The sequence below is a fragment of the Cucumis sativus genome, chromosome 1 (genome assembly GCF_000004075.3).
Source record: "Cucumis sativus cultivar 9930 chromosome 1, Cucumber_9930_V3, whole genome shotgun sequence".
Classification (NCBI taxonomy): Eukaryota; Viridiplantae; Streptophyta; class Magnoliopsida; order Cucurbitales; family Cucurbitaceae; genus Cucumis; species Cucumis sativus.
Genome location: NC_026655.2, coordinates 20,050,286 through 20,071,763, shown reverse-complemented (window position 1 = coordinate 20,071,763; position 21,478 = coordinate 20,050,286). Strand labels below are relative to the sequence as shown.

At 33.1% G+C, this 21,478-nt stretch overlaps 2 protein-coding genes across 4 annotated transcripts; one reads left to right on the top strand and one right to left on the bottom strand.

Moving 5' to 3' along the window:
• Positions 1 to 14,248: 14,248 nt before the first annotated feature.
• On the top strand, positions 14,249 to 17,097 carry LOC101204637 (BES1/BZR1 homolog protein 4). The gene is made up of 2 exons (XM_004147342.3): positions 14,249 to 14,614; positions 16,108 to 17,097. The coding sequence occupies exons 1-2, from the start codon at positions 14,399 to 14,401 to the stop codon at positions 16,873 to 16,875; spliced, it is 984 nt and encodes a 327-aa protein (XP_004147390.1). The 5' UTR covers positions 14,249 to 14,398; the 3' UTR covers positions 16,876 to 17,097.
• A 117-nt stretch (positions 17,098 to 17,214) lies between these two features.
• On the bottom strand, positions 17,215 to 20,992 carry LOC101212249. 3 transcript variants are annotated; one of them, XM_004147372.3, is made up of 6 exons: positions 20,738 to 20,992; positions 20,475 to 20,630; positions 19,368 to 20,252; positions 18,451 to 18,651; positions 17,881 to 18,076; positions 17,215 to 17,688 (listed from the first exon to the last, which is right to left on the bottom strand). In XM_004147372.3, exons 2-6 carry the CDS (start codon positions 20,580 to 20,582, stop codon positions 17,504 to 17,506), a joined length of 1,575 nt encoding a protein of 524 aa, XP_004147420.1. In that variant the 5' UTR covers positions 20,583 to 20,630; positions 20,738 to 20,992; the 3' UTR covers positions 17,215 to 17,503. The 3 variants fall into 3 exon arrangements, with proteins under 3 accessions (XP_004147420.1, XP_031741636.1, XP_011657554.1); XM_031885776.1 differs by having other exon boundaries at positions 20,755 to 20,992; XM_011659252.2 differs by having other exon boundaries at positions 20,475 to 20,992.
• Positions 20,993 to 21,478: the final 486 nt, after the last annotated feature.

The window sequence follows — 21,478 nt, the reverse complement described above, 5'->3', positions numbered from 1 at the left end:
AAATGAAATGTGGTGGCACATGCACATATTTGAGGGTGAATATATCTCTTAAAATGATGCATTCTAATGTTAAGTCTTGCTTGTTTGTCTCGCGAGACGCAGTGCGACTTAAGCATTATTGATGCGGTTAAATGTTAAAGATGCATGTTTTAACTTTCTTTAATTTAACTTAATCCTCAAAACACTTAATTTAACAAACAAACTTTGGCGATAAACAACAACACTTAAACTTAAAACGTCTGGCTGCTCCTCGCCTAGCAAGTCCAAACTTCCTCTCTTCTTTGGTTTCAACGCCTAAGTGCTGGAAGATAAATTTTAAATAATAAGTTTAAAAAACTTAATGAGGTTTTATAAATCCTTTTCACAATACCTTCTCATAAACGTCATTTTGCAAATTCATTCAATAATCATATCAATTCATATAAATATACTTTTTCGTAGTGACAATAGTTTAAAGTATTATAAAGTAACTCGTAGTTTTGAACTTTAATTCTAACGCTATTGCACACTCAACATTATTCTAGTGTAGTTCTAAAGCTCGTGTATTATTTGATATGTTATTCATGTATGTCGTGTTTGGTTGGAAAGGATGGACCAATGAATCTTGCATACTTCTTGAATATATCAAGAATCACGAGAATAAATTTTCTATGCCTAAGAGAGGAATTATGTGTTTTTAGAAGTTTAAATGAAATGGATGACTTAATAATAATTTTTTTATTTGCTTTATTATATGCAAATCAATACTATATCTTGTCGATTCATGATATTCAAATATGCTAGGACTTTTAGCACAATTTTGTGGTCAAAGATATCATTTATGAGATTTTAGAGAAAGAAGACATCGCCCTCGAGATAAAGAAAAAGTGTTTAACTATCGACATTCTTCACTATCAAATGTCATTGAACGTTGTTTTGGTGTACTGAAGGCTCGATTTCCTATTCTTAAGCAAATGCCCGCATATCCGATTAAGACACAAAAATATATACCGACAACATGTTGCACAATTCACAATTATATTAGATTGAATGATCGTCAAGATGAACTATTCAATGACTTTAGCAATGAATCAATGATCTTTGAAGATACACAAAATTTGTCAACCAATTAGCAGAGTAATATAATTGAATTAGATGCGAGTCGACATCATCTAAGAGAAATGACCTGAGTGAGAGATAATATTGAGAATCAAATTTAGACAAGATTTGAAGGATAATACAACTTTATGTTTATGTTATTATTTTTATTTGTGCACTCGGACTTCATTGTGTTAAATGAATAAACTTTTGATAATTTTATTTTTTTTATGTTTCATGGAGGACATATATTTTTGTTTAATGTTTAATTGAATTAGTTGTGAATAAAATAAAAAATAAATCTTGAAGAAAATCAGGAAACAAAAGAACATTTATCAAACACATTTTTTGTTTTTGTTTCTTTTTTCAAAAAAACAAAGAAATAAATTCCTATTTCTCGTTCTAAAAAAGAAAAAAAAACCAAGAAATAGGAAACAAAAAATGGAGAACGAGAATTTTACCAAATGTGCCCCTAATTGTGGTATTTTGGTATATAATATTGTTTATTTGACATATTGTTTTAGAATTACATTATTCAACTTCATTTAGTTTGAAATGTCCCTAGTTAGTTTTAGTATATTAGTTGGATGAGTATTCTGTAATAATGATATCTTCAAACAAAATTTAATCAACATGTTTTATTTTTTATAATTTCTTAACCATTTATTTATTTATTTTTTTCAGAAGATATTTAAATAAATATATTTATTTAATCAACATTTATTTTATAATTTCCAAATTTTGATATATATCTTATGGCATGAACTAAATATATAGGTGTATATGTGACAAAATATGTGATATCTTAATATAAACTATATACTAAACTTAAAATATAAAGTATATATAATATAATTTAAAATTTGTACTTCTAAATGCATTTGAAATAAACAAAATGAAAGGGTGAATTTTGAATACATACATATGGATATGGAGCACTTTATAATACAAGAAAAATCAAAACGGGAAGAAATTGAAAGAACATATAAAAACAATAATTATGGATTGAATGTCAAAACCAATATTGAGAACGAAGAAATGCAACATGGGAACAAAATAATCATCTTCCTTAATTAACTTTTGGACATTTCAAATTTAAAATAAAATAAAAATCACAAATAAGATGGTTTGGAAAAAAACAATATATTTTTCTGTAATTAAGGAAAAATAAGAATGTTAATTGAAGAATATTTTAAAATAAAGTCAATTTGGAATTTCATTAATATAACTTCAAAAGTATTTAATTAATATAAATAAATCAAATTAAAGTCCTTTGTGAAATATACGGTTGAAAGGGGATTTTTCGTATAAAAATTCCTTAATCAAGCGTATCTTTTGAACGATAATCAAATGGGATTAATAACTAAAATATTGTTATTTTTAAAAGTATTTACAAAAAATACACCCTTTTGAAAACTATTTACCAAAATAGAAAAAAATAGAGATTCTTAATTATTCATAAAATTCCCAAAAAAAAATTAATATATATAAAAAATAGAGATATTTTTAAAAATAGAAAAAACGGACAAATTATTTACCCTTTCCAAAATAAAATCACTAAAAAAAACATATAAATGGTAAATATTTTATTTTTGACCATTTTTTAAAAAAATTATCTATATAGAAAGAAATAAATATATTCTTAAAAGAAAATAATGTTATTGATCTCATACATAAAATAAAATATGGGAAATAAGTTGAAAATATCCATATTTTGCTATAGTTTGTGAATGTTTTAATTTATTTTACTATTTTTGAAAATATCCATATTTTAAATTTAAATTTATTATTTTTAATCCTTTCAAAATTACTTAAAATTTTACATTATATAAATCTTTTTGACTAAATTATTCATTTAGGTCATCTTTAGTATTTTGCAATCACGACTTTTACGATTGAGTTCAATATCGTTTAATACAATTGAATTGAATGAGAAATAGTATTTTAAAACAAAATTTAACAACCTATGATTAATAAAAACGATTATATAATAGTTATTAATTTGGCAACATAACTTGTGTGTATTTGATAATGTTAATGCTTTTTACCTAGTTAAATTGTATTTAAACTAAAAAAATAAGCAAAAAATTTAGAAAAATAAACGAGAAATAAGAAACAAGAAATAATTATTAAACAAATTTTGATTTTTTTCAAGAAACAGAAAATAGAAATAATTGTCAAACATAATTATGTTGTTTTTTGTTCTAAAAGAATAATTAATGTACAAGAAACAGAAAATGAAAACATTATCAGACAGACAAATTGTCGATGAATGATAAGAAGAAAAACGTTACAAAAACCACCTCTTGAACCCCTTATTTTAATCTAAATATTTTAAAATTAGTTTAGAAGAATTAAATTCTTAAACTTTAATTAGTATTAACTTTGTTTTTTTGTGTATTTTAGAATGAATTACGATTTAGATTTTATTAGTGTAGGTAGTATAAATTAAAATGATATATTTTATATAAAGAAAATAAAAGAAGAATAAAGAGAGTTGAAAAGATATAAAAAATTGAGACGAGAAATGTTTGTAAGTTAAGTCATGGAAAAATGAGTATAATGAGTAATAGCGGTGGGAGTGGGTACGTAAATAGAAAATATAAGTTTTGGAAATATGAAATTAATGACTATATTCGTGGGTGCGTAGATATGGAAAAGATCGTATAATGCCTAAGCCTACCTCTTCTCTTTTCTTCTCTTTTTGTGTATATATATGTGTGTGTGTGTGTGTGTGTGGTAAACAGGTAAAAGTGTAGTTAAGCGAAGATAGCGATGGGTGTTATTGCAACTTCTTCTTTCTTTGGAGCTTCTGCTCTTTTGTTCCATCTCCTTTTACTTTCTTCCTTCGTTTCTACCCAAGGTAAACATTCTTCTACATCACCTTTTTCTTTCTTTTTTCTTTTTACATCCTATTAACCAACTTAAAAAACACTATTTGAAGTAGTAAGAAGAATAATTAAACCTTTTTATATGTTTGGAAATTATATGAATTAGGTGGAACATGCCAAACAAATTCGATAGCAATCAACCAAGCACAAGGGAAAAGAATGTTCAACGGAATCCCAACATATAGAGTGCAGATAACAAACCAATGTTTGGACAATTGCATTATATATGATCTCCATCTCAAATGTGGATCCTTTTCTTCTTCTGCCTTGATAAATCCCCGCATCTTCAAGAGACTTGCTGTTGATGATTGTCTTGTCAAGAATGGATCACCAATTGTCTTTGGTGAAACTATTTCATTTGAATATTCTACTACCTTTATGTTTCCTCTTTCCGTTTCTTCTCTCAAATGTTAAAAATCTTATTATGAGTTTAATTTTAATTTGTTTAGTGAGGATAGAATTTTAGGATTAGTGGTTAGGTTGTTTTAGTTCAATGCATTCACTTATGTTTTAATTTATTAATGGATATTTTAATAGTAGGTGTTATTTTGTTCTTCTTTTATCAATCGTGTGATATTGTTGTGCCGTTGAAGACAGAAGTGTGTGAAATGTGCAACAAAGTTATGTGTTGAGAGAAAAAGGGTTTTCTCGAAAAAGCATTTGCAGTGATATATTCAAATTTGTGGAAGTTTCGGTGTGCTCCTAATTCAATAACCTATGGGTTACGATACTACATATTGAAGATAAGAGATTAACAAGCAATTCAAGATTGTTTGATGAGGAAATTGCATGTGGTCATTAATTAAGGGGGAATGATCCTATTAATGTTACGACAATTGTTTTTACACAGGTTGCTAAGCTTTATACACTCTTTTTAACAGATAAGCCGGTTTCATCACACATAGTACTGTTCACTCATAGTAGCATTTACTTTTTATGTGCACATAAAAGTTAGCATCATCTCAAAAAAAACAACTAATAGTTTGGAAACCATTTTATAGTATTGAATTCACAGTAATCAAATCAAGCTTTAAACACCATAAATTATGCTTGAAAACATATAAATTTTTTACAGAAATCTCTTTTAAAACACTTCTCATTTGAATTATTCTTTCAAATGAGTAAAGATAAATCATAATAAAGATTTTAAAATAAATTCATTGGAGAGAAAAACACTCATGAACTTTACTAAAAAGCTTCTCTTCTCCTTCTCGTGAGCCTCTTCGCGTAGCTGAACCAGCAGCACTCCAACACTTTGATTTTTCTTTCCAAAACAAATGACTGAAATCTTTTATTTATAGAGATCTTGTTTGCCAGCTCCTAGTGGAGCACGTGTAAGCTTAAAATGTGTCATTAATCATTCTTAACTTAAATTCCACATGTGGCCCATTAAACACATTTAGAAAACTCCAAATTTTCTTTACTTTCTTCTTGCCAAATTTCAATCCATGAAGAACCTTAATCGTCCAACCTTTCTTGCAAACAACCTTAACCTGATGATTACACTTGAACTCCAAGAACTCTCCAACCTTTCCTCACAAATTCCTTCTCTGCGAAACATTAATTTTTCTGCGAAAACCACACAAAACACCTAGTCTAACACTTAATTAAAACTTTCACTTCTTAATTTTAATTTAGGCCCGGGTTTCACAAGACAAAAAAATTACCGCTCAAGTATCTCTGTACTTTTTTTTAAAACCACATCAATTCTCCAACTGAACCCCTAATGTTTGTGCTCTTAAATGCATTACAGACATCCCATGGGCCAAATTTTATTATAAGAGGTGAGTTAATATTGTGTAAATTAAAATTTAAAATTGGTTTTATTACAATTCTTTTTACATATAGTTTTTATTTGCCTATTAGTCTAAAATTTCGAATTTTGAGTAAGTGAACATCAAAATTAACTGAAAATAAACTTATGAATACTAATATTTTGGGTTTTTAGATATGGAGAATAAATCAGTTATTTGATTATATTTTTTCTGGTTGAAATTTCAAACGCATTTTCCTAAAGTAAAATGGAATAATAGATATAATTCAATTAAAATAAAATTGTCTACATTTATTTTCCTTTTAGAAAACGGAATTATTTCCTCTTCTTATGAGAAGATTACCCTTTTGATCTCTTCAATGTTTGTGAATAATCGATGTAAATTTGTACTTCTTTCTTCAAATTCTCACTCACAATGGTAAATTGGGAACCAGTGAAGGCTTTAGGCCAAGGTTCATGTGCTAGTGTGTTCTTAGCAAGATCAACAATGGATCCTCTCGATTATTTTGCTGTTAAAGTAGCTCGCCTTCGAAACAAATCTTCATTATTGTCGTGGGAAAAGAATATTTTGAAACATTTTATTGGATGCCCAGAAATTGTTCAATGTTTAGGTAGTGAGGTGACTTTAAATGGAGATCACCTTCTTTACAATCTCAAGTTGGAATACGCTGCTGGAGGAACTTTGGCTGATTTGATTCAACAATGAAAAAAGTTATCAGAGGATGAAGTGAAGGAGTATCTCAAGATGATATTAAAAGGGCTCTCTTGTATTCATCGCAAAGGGTTTGTGCATGCCGATTTGAAGCCAGCTAACATTCTTGCATTCCCTCAAAATAATGGGAAGATGGAGTTGAAGATTGCTGACTTTGGGATTTCGAGGAGATGTGGTGAGAAGCATGAAGTGGCCAAGGATGCTAGTCGTTGTTCAAAGTTATTTAAAAGGAACACCATATTATATGTCAACTGAATCTATTACTTCTAAGGTGTTCAACAGTGCTCTTGATATTTGGTCATTGGGTTGCATTTTAATTCAAATGGTTTCTGAAGAACCAATGTGGGAGAATTTCTCAAGTATCACATATCTGGTGACAAAACTTGTATCTGACATGGAAACACCGAAAATACCTGAAGAATTATCTGAGAAAAGGAAAGGATTTTATTAAAAGATGCTTTGATCGAAACCCTAAACAACGATGGACAGCTGATATGTTACTTGAACATCCCTATCTTAGAAAAGATCAAAAGGAAACTAGAACTAGAAGTAAAGGTGACGAGGTAGCTATAGTTTTAAGAGGTGTTCCATCAAGTAACTATGGAACAAGAAAACTTCCAGGGAGACCCAAATTTCCAAGAGACCTTTGTTTGCCTCATCTGCAACGCATGCTTGGATTATGGAGTATTCAAACTTAGATGATTTTATTGTTTGTTTCATGGATCTTCAAAATTTTTAAGAAAAGTTTGCAAATCACAAGTCAATGCACAACCTATACATATACGTAAAAGCCCACAAACTAGAAATAAAATTAGGGGAAAAATAAAAGAAATGGAATAGAGAAAAGAAGAAAAATAAGAATATAAAATATGTTTTTTTTTTACTCTTTTACATATTATTAAATAAGTAAATATATATATATATAATTATTTTTTTTGTTCCAGGCAGGGTCGGGGATGGGGCGACCCCGTCCTCGTGTTGCCAACAGAAAAGAAAAAATTTCCACACTCCCTCTCCAATGTTCAATGTATCCGGGGATTCGCCAACCCTGCAAGTTAACGGACATCTCTAGCGGTTGTTTTGTTACGACGTTTTTTACCAAAAAAGATTAGCTTGTGGTCGTGTGATATTGTTGTGGCGTTGAAGACAAAAGTGTGGGAAATGTGCAACAAAGTTATGTGTTGAGAGAAAAAGGGTTTTCTCGAAAAAGCATTTGCAGTGATATATTCAGATTTGTGGAAGTTTCGGTGTGCTCCTAATTCAAGAACCTATGAGTTACGATATTGCATACTGAAGATAAGAGATTAACAAGAAATTCAAGATTGTTTGATGAGGACATTACATGTGGTCATTGATTAAGGGGGAATGATCCTATTAATGTTACAACAATTGTTTTTACACAATTCTTAATGTTTGTGAGTTAGTACTCCATGGTTAGCACGTTATTCATGTTTGGAGCACTGTACTCTATGTCCTAACATTGTAATTGTCAATACTAGACGGGCAATATATTCTTTTATCATGTGAGTCTAAGACACTAGATGTACATGTGTCATCAAACAGGGTTACCAAAGTTTGATATGTTCTCTGTGCTTTTATGTGTTTCCGTAGTTGTTCTTTCTGTTATTAACTCCCAGTACAACAATAATAACTAAGTGTATGTTTTCTCAAATCTTATGTCACTACAAGAATCCAGGGTTATTATGATGCAGAAAAACACGTCAGAGTAAAGGACGTCGTAAGAGACGTGTTTTGTCGAAGCCATCACAACAAAGTCGACAATAGGGGCAACAACGACGCAATACAATGACGACGTCATTGAAGGTCATTAGTTAAAAATAATATTATAACTTCTAATGATGTCATGGAAGCCCGTGTCGGCGTTTCCACCCTAACAGTGACGTCTATGGCGACATTATTGATTGCGTCCGCAAAGGTTGGACCTTTCAGTCATTATGATGAATGACATTTTGATTAATTTGATAGAGAAATACTGATACCGTAAGTGGCTGCGTCACTAGAAGCGGGTTCTCTCGACGTTTTCGTTGTGCGTCCACTACAAGAAATGGGGGCTCTCCCGACGCATAAAATCGCTGGAAGATATATGAAAAGTGTTGGAAAAAGACTTTTCGACACATAAATATGCATTAGGACACAAGTCGAAAAAATGTGTCGGAAGTTCGTCGGAAGTTCCTAAACATCTATCGACGTTGTATAAACGTCGAAAATGCTGTCAATATAGCGTTGAGAGATGTCTAGGAACTCCCGATGCACATGTTAGGAACTATCGAAGCATGTGCATTGAGAATTTCTCTATTTGGAACTCTCGAAGCATGAACGTCGAAATATCTTCTATTAATTCCTAAATTCAAATTGAAATTTTGAAATTCAGACTCAACTTCAATCTCAACTTTAACACTTCAATCTCAACTTCAACACTTCAAATCTCAACATTCAACACTTCAATCTCAACTTCAACACTTCAATCTCAACTTCAACACTTCAAATTCAAATTCCTAAAACCTACAACTAATTCAAAATCCTAACTAATTTAAAATATAAATACTAAAACTAATTTGAAATCTAAAACCTAAAACTAATTTAAAATATAAATACTAAAACTAATTAACTAAAACAAAAATATAACTAAACTAAATTCAAATTATGAAACTTCCATTGACTGAAAATCTCGACGGCCAAATCATCCCTCCACTGTGTCCATTCATTCGAGTTCTCAATGAATTGAATGTCGTCACCTTTAATCGTCCCGTAGGTGGAGTCTCCCTCATCCATGTTGTCAACGAAATTGGCATTTGTCATATCACGGTTGATGAGATTGTGTAGTAGGCAACATGCCAGAATGATTCGACATTGAACTTGCACGGGGGTAGTACGACTTACCGCGAAGTATTTCTCATCGACTCTTCAGCACATCGAACACTTGTTCAATAACATTTCGTGCGGATAAATATTTCATGTTGAAGTACTCTTTCGCGGTGGTAGGTGCATTTCCCGCTCCTTGCCACTCTTGCAAGTGGTATCTTTGTCCTCTATAAGGAGCCAGAAATTCCTCCGCATTGGAGTACCCCGCGTCACATAGATAGTAATAACATGTTACGAATGTGTCAGATCTAACTAGAGGCATACAACTTTTGATTACCCTTAGAAACCTGCAAACCATTTGGTCGTGCGGACCCCTTCCCAACCAACCAAGATGAACACGAAATCGCCTTTCATGTCACACACACCGAGGACATTAGTGGCAACTTTCCCTTTACGTGTTATATATCTAGGCCTATCATTTTGCGACACATTCACCTTGATGTACGTTCCATCTAATGGCCCAAGGCAGTTTGGCATATTGAAACATAGTGCATTCAAGTAGTTGGACTTCATGATTCATAAGTAACAAAATTGAAGAATGTGTGGAACTCGAAGCACCTCCATCATGTGTTAGTTACTGGTTGTGGTTTGTTCAATAACTCGTCGTGCAGTCGTAACATAGCCAACAACACGAGGTCGAAGTGACAAGAAATAGTCTCCCTCAATCGCACAAGTCTCGTTGGATGACTATATTCTTCACATCTTGCGCCAATATATGTAGAAACATTGCGACCATCTCCTCCATATCGACAATTTCCGTCGACATCAAACCAGCGGTCGTCCTCAATAAATAACATAGAATGACAAAATTTTGTTTGTCCATTCTAGTACATAGACGACAAACAAGGTCAGAGGAGTGGATCATACGGAAGTATGCAAGCTGTCTACTTTGATGCCTAGTTTCGTACAGTGTATGTGTCACCCGCTTATTGTCATTAAAGGGTAAAAACGGAATAATGAAAACCCTAAAACTAGGGTTTTCATAACATGGGCCCCAAACATAGGTTAGGATTATTATAACCCAAGCCCACAGTGATAATATGGGCTCAAACACACCCTTAAGAATAAAATGATTTTATTTAAGAAAAAACTATTTTTCTAAAAAAAACTCATTTTTATTTAAACTATTTTACTAGAACTGCACGTGCATGTGCATAATAGGAAGACAACCATAATTATCACTAAATGTAACTCTACATAATTTTCATTTTTGCATGACCCTTTTGCTAGACTTATTTTGAAACCTAGCTATTAGACGTTTTTTAATGTTTTGCTTAATTGAAACTTTTGTAAACTCCATATGATTACATGATTTGTTATATTTTGTGAATAATTTGTAATATTCTTAACTAGACCATTCATGTTAATGCAACTATAATCAAAATTATTGTTATTAAATGTTAAACTTTCTTGTTTTTACATTATTGTCATCAAAATCAATAAGTCAATAAATTGAATTATAGGTAAAAATATTTATAAAAAAATTAATTAATTTTCAGGCATCAAAGTTTCATCAAATAAGTCCACACTTATTTAATAATTAGGTATTTGATTCCGAACATGCTCGTCAAACGTCCCCTAAAATAAAATGGAAAAAGTATTTAGGGAGAGGTTATGAGAAAGGTGAAAATGATTGAAGGGTCAGCTCCAATTATTCTAACGTATGACTTGAAAAGTAAGAAAGTGGAAACAAACAAACAAGCCCAATCCCTCGAAACGACACCGCTTCTATCTCTTCACTTTTAGCGGACCTGATTTTAATTTTTAATTTTTAATTCAACATCTTCCGTGGGCCCCTCTTCCCCAAATTTAAATTCCAACCTGGAAAGTTATAAAATTATTAAAGAAAAAGAAAATGAAAAAGTGCATTCAATTAATAATAATAAATAATGCCCTCTCGGACTCCATTTCTCATTTTGATTTATCATAATTTAATGTTATGTACACCTCCCCGTCGCACGTGTGAAGACTTCAACACAACCATCCCAATCAAATAATCTAAATTAAAACACTAATTAGTTCATTAAAATTTTTAACTTCAAAACATTAGACCTGTAAACAATCATCTATCTCATGTCAATCTCTTACATTTCCTGCTATAAAACTTTAAATTACATGCCAACTAAATATAGGATTGCATTTGTAGATTTGTCATATAGCTCGTTAGGAAAGTATTCTTTTAACCGTCAATCAACCTAAATATTGAAAACTCATCATTATGAAGAAGCTTACTTATGTTTGTTTGTTGTGTCGAGAAAAGAAAAGCAAATTTGTAGTTAGTGTCCAAAATAGAGAAAGATTTGTGAATCACACAAAAACGTTTATTGAACTCAATTACCATGACATTTCTCTCAAAGTAGATACACTGTACAACTCACATAAATAGGCAACAGAATATGCAGTGTTTGTAGTTCATTTCTTTTTTGAATCTTTCAAATGTAAGACAACTACTTTTCTAATATTTTGTTAAAATCGAACAAAAAATTAACTATTTGAGTCATTTTGAGGAAGAAAAAACCTCTGATGTTTAAGTCAATAAACAACAAAGGGTCGGAGCAAACTCGAATTTGAAAGAATTTCTTGACCCTATGAGGATGCTTATGTCTTTTTATTTACAAAGACATGGAGATAGGGTTCATATTTAAATGTTTTTAGAATAACGTATATAAGTTATATCTTCATACTCTACAATAACACATATTATAGTTTCAAAAAAGTCTCAGACTTTTAATAACATAGGTTGTCAAATTTTTTTAAAAAGAATGTCAAAAATTATTATTATATATTTTATTAATAGATTAGAGAATGTTAATTCATGCCGGCCTTTCTCTCTTGACCCATTACTCATATTTTATAGTTATTTTGATATTTACGTGATTATCATTCCAACATCAATCCAACACTCATAGTTCTTCGTCTAAAAATAACTCATAATACTTGGATGTTATTCCTCCACCATAGTTATTTGGATGAGAGTGCAATATAATCAAAAGATATGTATGCTTTTCTATACTATAATTATATGTTGGATGGATTGAGAGTGCATAGTGTTATTTCAAACCTCAATAATCAATGGGTGATCTTCCTATTCCTATACATTATTGACAATTAGAAAACAATAGATTTCAAATCACACTTAAAATAAAAGGAATGTAGGAATATCAAACTTAATATTATTAAATGAAAAAAGACAAAAATTGTTAGAGAAAAAAGAAATAAAAATATATAGATCGTGGAGGATGAAATGAGTTTCCAAATTGAGGAAAACCATATAAAAGAAAATTGAGGAAAACATGTAGGGACTTTGCCCACGGCTCGGAGATGAAATGTAATTTGTAATGAGAGGGTGATGGGGGTGTCATTATCAGTTTCTTCAAAAGGACAAAAAGATCAATGTCTGAAATGACGCCACGTGTAGTTTAAAGGTGAAAAGAAGACCAGGACACGTGGCCAGAGAATGATGATTCGGGGTGTGACCAAAAGAAGACGTTGGATGGGGCGTGATTCTCACGTGAACTGGGAAGCCGAAGGGCATTTCCTTAATTCTAAACCCCCTCCCCGTAGGGTACCCTCTTCTTTTGGAACCTAATATTAATTACTTCATAATTTTCTTTCGTTTTCATTAATTATTAGCAATCAATTTTCACTGTTTTGTGCTTTTCTGATGTGATCATGATCATGATCATGTCATTTTTTAGCATCTTCTATAATTATTCTTTTTATAATTTCATTTTTTATTTTTAAACTTTAATTATTTGTTTTTTTATTATTAAAAAAAAATATATATATATATATATATATTTTAACTCTTTTTAAATAATTCAATATAAATTCAACTCTGGCTTTGTTTGTTTTTTCTTTTTTTAATACAATCATTCGAGACAGAAAATTTAAACCACACTTAAATGGAAATTATCAATAATTGTGACAATTTTAATTCATTGAATGTAGAAAAAGTTCTCTCTCTCACCAAATATTTTAAAAAGTAAATTTTTTTGTAATTCATTTTTTGTTTGGTAAAAAAGTATACTAGTAGGTAAACTCAGTGTATGTTTTAAGTTTAGCATTTAGAAATTATAAAATTAACATCATGACTAACTTTAATTTTTAGATCAAATCCTACCCTTAGAGTAATGTATTCAATGGCAAACAATAGTTTAGAATAATGTATTAGGTTAATTTTAATCTCTTTTTCTCTTTTTTGGGAAACTTAAAATATTTATAGTTTAAAGAAACTTTACAATTTGTAATAGGATTTTGGATAAAATAATAATTGGTATTAATTTGATCTATCAGAGCTATGCTCAAACTATGTCCAAAATTGACAAATAAGTATATTTAAAATCAACGAACATGATCTCATCTCAATAAAAGCACATTTGTCTCAAAATATCAAAATATTAACCAATAACACTAGTGACTAAAAACATTACTAAAAAAAGTCATACATATCTCTCTATCCAAATAAATGTTGTTTTGGTAAAAATATAAATTATATTTGTTGTGAACTTTTCTAAAAAAAAAAAAAAAAGCACAAACATAAAGCATATGATATTTTGTGAGTCTCGTCCTTCAATTAAACCTACGTAGATCTTGAGTCTAGAGTTGAGTTGGAGAAAGAAGACTCCTTAAAACACTAGATGTAGGTGTGTATGTGTATATGTGTATATGTAGTAAGTGTGTATGTGTATATGTACATGTAGGGTGGAAGAAATAATGTTAGGATAGTTATAGAAATCATAAATGTAACGTTAAAAAATGAAAAGAAAAAGAAGAAGAAGAAGAAGAAGAATAACAACAACAAGGTTAATAAAAAGAAACACGTGGCTACTCCGTGATTATTGGGACAGAAAAAGAACGAAAGTGGCAAAGTCGTAATTTCCAACTTCCTCTCTTCTTTTTTAATTTGTTATTATATAAAGAACAAAATTTCTCACAAAAATTTCTCGACAAAGAAACTTAGTTAAACTATGCACCATTTTACGCTCTTCTTCAGCTTATCCACCGATCTTCATACACTCTTCTACCACTACCAAATCTCCCACTCAACTCTCCTCGACTATGACTTCCGGTACCAGAATGCCCACTTGGAAGGAAAGGGAAAACAACAAGCGTCGTGAGAGGCGTCGTCGTGCCATCGCTGCTAAGATCTTTCTTGGCTTGCGAATGTATGGAAACTACAAGCTTCCTAAGCACTGCGACAATAATGAAGTCCTTAAAGCCCTCTGTGATGAAGCTGGATGGACTGTCGAAGAAGACGGCACTACCTATCGGAAGGTATTTATCTAACTCTAACTCTAACTCTCCCCCTTTTCAATTGCTACTTGAAATTGGTTGTGTTGGATTCATTGGTTCAGCTTATGTTTTTCCTTTTCTTTCTGTAATTGGTTTTTGTATGGATTGGAACTTCTCAAAATTATGTTAATATCATCTGTCGGTGTTAGGTTAGGATGTTGTTGTATTGTTGTACCTCTTTATAATTTTTATGGCATTGTCTGTTTTAGACCTAAATTTACATAATTTTGTAACAATTGAGATGTTGTCTGTATCCTGGAAGTGGGGTTGGGGATGGTAAGTTGGTTTGATTTGAAGAATTTTGGAATCACGGACCTGTTTTTGGGAGTCTGATGGTCAGCTTTCAATCTTAATTTTGTTGACTGATTCACTTTTTTATTGGAGCCCACTATGAGATTCGTTCTGGTTAATAAGTCCTTGGTGGAAGACGACGAGGATTTCTCTGAGCTTTTCAGACGCCAACACAGAGGTGTTTCCAATACAAGGAAATGTTTCTCCCTAACCATCAAAATTAATCCTCCGCTCGTTTCTGAAAGTTTAGCTACTTTTTAGGAATTAGTTTGTTCTTTTTGAACTTCATTTCAGTTTTGCTTTGTTAATTAGCCAAACCCCATTTCAAAGCTTCTGTAGAAACACAACGAACTTTTTAGACGTTGCGTGTTGCCCAACTCTGTTAATGGGATCAAATGATTAACCTGGATTGCTCTGCTCAGCAAATCATGTCAAAAGGGGGAAGAAAAGCTTCAGTGTCCGGTTCCTCTCTGCACTCACCAACCCACTCACTATTCTTTTTATTTCCTTTAGTTAAGCATGCTGGTGTACAGTGGATGAATTTCAGTGTTTGCAATTTCATAGCAGTATCATGGAGCAATTATGGTCCCTTTTCCTTTTGGCTTGCTGGCTTTCATCTTTTTACAAAATCAACTTATGGTCACTCATACCGAGATTCCCGGGCTTCATTGAGATACTTTCTTTTACTTTCTTTTTCCAGTTCATTGAGAGCACAGCTTGATAGTGGAGCTGGGCCAGCAAGGTGTGTGAAAATCTGTATCCCAGTCAGCCCAATGAATAATTTCAGACTAAGCATTCACGATTCTTCTTTGACTATCTGCGTTTTTAAATTTTGAAAAATCAAATCTTTTCGGTCCTTTTTGGCAAACAACTTTCCCTTTTTAGCATTATAACATGAGGCTACAGGAACTCGCCGGGGGACAACATGTAGTGGGCTGTTTTGTTTTCTTTTGGCGTTACATGTATTTGCTCATCATGTTTGTCAATGATACTTCTCCAGCATAGGTCGATTTTTTATGATTTGAATTAAATTAATTAGTAATTAACCAATCTTCAAATCGCTGAAATTGTGTTGTCCGGACTGTTCTACTCAAACTTTTATGACAGAGAAACTTAAGATGCCTCCCTTTTTGGCAATTGTTGTCGATTCAAGCAGCACTGATAATCAATCTATATTTCTGCAGGGTTGCAAGCCTGTGGAACGCAATATCATGGGTGGGTCAGCTTCTGCAAGTCCATGTTCATCTTATCAGCCGAGCCCACGTGCATCTTATAACCCAAGTCCTGCGTCTTCTTCCTTCCCAAGCCCCAAATCTTCGCGTTACGCCATGAATGGCAATGACAATGGTACTGATCCCAATTCCCTCATCCCATGGCTGAAGAACCTCTCCTCGGGTTCATCATCAGCTTCCTCCAGGCTGCCTCACCATCTTTTTATTAATTGTGGCTCCATAAGTGCACCCGTCACCCCTCCATCAAGTTCCCCAACTGCTCGAACACCCAGAAAACCAAATGATTGGGACAATCATCCAGCAGTTGCTCCTGCTTGGGCTGCACAGCGCTTCTCATGTTTGCCAACATCGACCCCACAAAGCCCTGGGCGTCAGGTGTTGGCTGATCCAGCATGGCTTGATAGTATACGGATTCCTCAAAGTGGACCATCATCTCCAACCTTCAGCCTTGTGGCAAGAAATCCTTTCGGATTTAAGGAGGCAATGTCTGCTGGAGTGTCTCGTAATTGGACTCCTACACAGAGCGGAACATGCTCGCCCACAGTTGCTGCAGGCATTGATCATACTTCAGACGTTCCTATGACAGATGGAACTGCAACGGACTTTGCCTTCGGAAGTTGTTCAATTGGGTTGGTGAAGCCTTGGGAAGGAGAGAGAATTCACGAGGAATGCATCTCTGATGATCTTGAACTTACACTTGGGAATTCAAGTACAAGGTAAACTCAGTTATAAACGAAGTGAACGGGAGTTGCTAGTTCTTAAATTTGGTTCTTTCTCCAAGGGAAAATATTCAACTGAATGTCCGTGTGCTTTGGTTTGACAAAGATTGCCCATCGGTTGATGGTTTAATTCTTTCCTTGATAATCGATTTGTTGTTCTCCTTCCTTCCAAAATGAAAATTAGATTCCACTAATGAATCCCCTTTGCCTTGGTTATATTCAATTCAATAGGATGTCAATGTTCTCACCAACTGTTCTAATTCTGCCCCACCCCCCAATTACGAAGCAATTAAAGAAAAACAGTCAAAACAAGAAAGAAAGATCCATAACATTTGTGCAATACTTTAAAATAGTGGCGGTAACCGCACCATATATAATACCAATGTTTATACAATACACGATATCCAAGAATCAGATCACATTTCAAATCTGTTTTACTTTGGTTCAATCTGTACATGCTGTGCATAAAAGACAATAGGTGACGGTTTATGTACAGAAACAAATAATGATGGTGAAGAAGAGCTATACATTTTGTGTACCTAATAAGGAAAATGCTTCACCTGAAAGAACCTGTAGAATTTTTCTCATCAGGTGGATCGAGCAGATTAGTTTACGCTGAGCTTGATTGATTATTTATTGATCTTCTGATAAAGATCAGTGAGAGCACGATAAAGCATGGCGGCAGCAGGTGGTCTTGGGAGTGAACCAAGGAGAATGTCAGAGGCGGTTATTGACTGATTGCCATAGAATCGAGCATTCTCTTGTGTCCGAGTCGTAACAATGCTTCCTTTAAGTGAACAACCAACAAATGCACCTGCAAGTGATACAAAAAACGAAAACGTTATTTTCAATGAACACCATTCACGTAGACCATTCTTCCTTTGCTGTACAAGAAATCTAAAGGGGAAACCAAAATATTGCTTTCCAAACAAATTATACACCAGGAAAAATGTCTTGAAAAACATGTTAAAGTTGAAACAGATAATTTCAGACATGAACGGCAGACCTTTACTACAACTGTATGTATAACAGGAGCCAAAACCACCGTCACCAGCTCGTACATCGGCTTCAGCGGTCCTTCCAATAACTCCAACTGCAGCACTCAAACCAGCACCAACAGCCAGATGCATATTACCACTGAATGCATTGACAGCATCACTTGTCCTCAAGACGATTATAAAGTCAGTCAGTTCTCCTCCAATCTGTATAAAGAGAGGCAATGGCCAGATTGTGGTTTAGATGTTGACTGGAGAAGAAATCAGGATATCACAAATTGATTTGAGGAGTCGCAGTCTTTACTTCTTAATTGCATTAAGTAAACACTATGCATAATCTGAACTTTCTAGGGGTGCCAAATCGAATGTCATCATGCTAGTTCTGCTTAAAGCTAAACCAAGTCATCTCCTATATTAGGTCATTTAAGTTTGTAAATATTGCACAAGTCATTTACAATGTCATATACCATTTCCAATGGTGAAGGGCTGAAGGCAATAATAGACAGCTCTGTCCCTCTTTTCATACATAAAACTGAGTGGAACTTGAATTGCTTGTGAGTCGTTAGAGAAGAATTACAAACCTGAGCTCCCCAGCCCATACCAATAGATGAAATTGCAGATGGAGGAGACCATGAGCCATCTTCTCTACGTGCAACCACGAGACCAGTTCCTACATTGTAAGTCACCACTGCTCCCACTTTGACAGCAGTAATAATTGCTAGACCTTTCGCTTGTCCTAGAATCGCATCTGGAATTAGTTTCTCCGGTTTTAAAGAACCCACCTGAGCAAGAGCAAGAAAACATAACCACCGTTACAAAGAACTTGAGAAATATTGATGTAGCAGGGAGAGAAATCACACTTCAAAAGAATACTTCATTGCTTTATTACTAAACAAAAACCAGCTTATATACTTCGCCTAAAACACTTACAACAAACTCTTAAAATAGTCATTTAAACGACAAAACTTATTAGAAGCATAAAGATACTGCTCGAGGTAACACAGGTTACAGCAAATATAGGATCTTGATTCCATAAACAAACTTGGGGCTTTTGTTGGAAAGGAATAAAAGGGCGTTCGAACATAAGTCCACACATTTTTTTATTTTTTTTGGGATAGTTGTCGGTTAACCGCTGCTTGGTGGACCAAAAGTTATAGCAAATTCTTTTGCAGTTTCCCAATTTTTTTTTTTTTTTTTTTTTGGTTCTTTTGGATTGGTGAGCAACATGCAATTGGTTCCTTGGGCGGGGGCTTTCTCATCTCACAGTTCCTAGGCTGTCGGTTCTTGCCTTTCTGTAGCTTTTAATCATATTATTGTTTCCTACAGTATAACTTTTTTTTTATATATATAAACAACTAAACATAGTCAGAGAAATGGAGGGTACTTCTAAGAAGATTCATTTCAAAGCATATGCATCAACAACTTAAAAGCAATTAAGATTAAGACCATTTAACCAGAAAGTAGTGACAAATGATATACTTCAGATTTCAATATTTACCTTATTATATGCCCGAACGGTGTTCGTTGCTTTATAAATCTCATGTTCCATTGACTGTCCCCAAGGGAAGTTTAACCATGACCTCAATGTACTGAGGTCCGTCAGGTCATGGGTTGGTAGCTGTGCAGCATTACTCACTTTATCCATCAAATATGGTTGCACAGATTCAAGCCGCACATTACATACATCGCACACTCGTTGTGGATCTGCAACACGAAATTTTACAGGCAGCAAGCTCCTCCCTTTAGAGCAATCCCCACAAAATATTCCACCGCAAAATCGACAGTGATGCCTTGAGCACATAATTGGATGGAACTTCACACCACATAACATACAAGAAGAAGCAGCACTATCAGACAACCATCTGGGTGGCTCTGCTTCAAGAATTTCTCTTATATTACCGAAATTAGCTTCAGTGAGCGAATGAGCCAGTTCATTCAAAGCCTGCTCCACCATATGGCTAGATATCCATGACAATCTACACCCAACATTACTAGTCGAAGCCAACGAACCGACTTTTCCTCGAGCTGCAAGCAACATTTCAACCATCACATCCCACATTGTCAACTCTTTTTCTCCCTCAAAGCACTGGCTCCACCCCGAGTCACCTTCAGGAAAGCAACCGCCATTCAAGTGAAAACCTTTGGCCCACTCTTCGTGATCAGATTCAGACATGGGTGGAACAGAAATGGGTATCCATACTCCAGTATCTTCCAACAAAGGTGAATCATAATAGAAGCAATTTCCCCTATTCTGATCACAAGACTTTCCAATTTCCCCAGACTCAGAATCGCTTTCTCTAAATTCACCACTTTTTTCAATCGGAGAACACTGAGGGCCAAACGAAGCGTTGAGCTCTCGAAAAGAATCGAGTTTAGGATAACCCTACACAACATCATCATCATAAAATTCATATACTCAATTCAGAAGCTTTAAATTTCCAGTTTTTATCAGTTTACACCATAATAAATAGCTAATGTAAAATTAAAAAAGAATTGCCAACCGCTCGGTCCAGAAAGCGAACTAATATCAGATAATCAATAAAAAAAAATTGGGGAAAAAATCGAAGAACCGTATAATTGAACGGAAAGATTTGCATAGGCTTACCAGAGGAGAAGCGGAATCGTCAGAAACAGAACCCAGATGGGAATTGGGATAATCAGAAGCTCCGATAGCATGGGAATTAGTCGGAGAACACGGACGATTGTCCTCCATCGACGAAAATGATGATTGAACGATCGATCAAACCCAGATGAATAAAATCTGAAGAATTCAAAAAGCACAATGAAATTGTGAAATTGAAGAAATTCCAATGAATTCAAAAGAAAGTGGAGGAGATTGAATAGATAGATGGGTTTTCGTTGTTTTACGTCTCTCTCACTCTTACGCTTCAATAATACAGTATGGAATTGGCGTTTATGGGGATTTAATCTTCTTCCACAATAAATTAATTAACGGAAGAACTGTTGAAAAAGGCAGCTTCTTCAACTTCCAAGTTCTGCTGTCGTCAATTTTTCGAAGCTATGTTCTGAATCCCTAATCTTGAGAGAGGGAGAGAGGGAGAGAGGGAGAGAGAGCCAATCCCAATGATAGAATTTTATTTGGTTTGATGATATTCTTCTTTGAAATTCTCTGATTCCATTTGAATTAATATTTCTTTTTTTAAAAAAAAATGAAAAGTCTGGATTTTTATATGAATATATATTGGTTACTTTTTTTTAAAAAAAAAAACCTTAAATAAGTTATTTGAAATGAAAAAGAAATATTAACTAATTACAAATATAACAAAAAAAAAAAAAAAACAATTGAAAATAGTTTCCAATTCTCAAAATATATTGTTTTAGTTTGGTGTATATAATCTAAAATTTATCTATTTTAGTTATTTTACTTTCAAAATATTCACAGTTTCATTTTTTTATTATAATTTCATACCATACACTATATACAAATGTTTGATTGATTTTTCTTAATACTTCTAAACCTATGAGTTTAGATTTCAATTTGAAAAGTTTTGTTTTAACTAATAAAGTTATAATTTTGTTTTTCTTTTGCGGTTAAATTCATAAGCATAACACATCAAAGAACTAAAAGAAAATATATATGTCAAATAA

Bases quoted from the DNA above. Each gene is read 5' to 3' on its own strand.
- LOC101204637 (XM_004147342.3), top strand. From the start codon at position 14,399: ATGACTTCCGGTACCAGAATGCCCACTTGGAAGGAAAGGGAAAACAAC. The intron at 14,615-16,107 runs GTATTTATCTAA...ATATTTCTGCAG, and splicing joins ACGGCACTACCTATCGGAAG to GGTTGCAAGCCTGTGGAACG.
- LOC101212249 (XM_011659252.2), bottom strand. From the start codon at position 20,582: ATGGAGGACAATCGTCCGTGTTCTCCGACTAATTCCCATGCTATCGGA. The intron at 18,077-18,450 runs GTTTGTAATTCT...CTCTTTATACAG, and splicing joins GTATGGGCTGGGGAGCTCAG to ATTGGAGGAGAACTGACTGA. The intron at 17,689-17,880 runs GTCTGCCGTTCA...TATCACTTGCAG, and splicing joins TACATACAGTTGTAGTAAAG to GTGCATTTGTTGGTTGTTCA.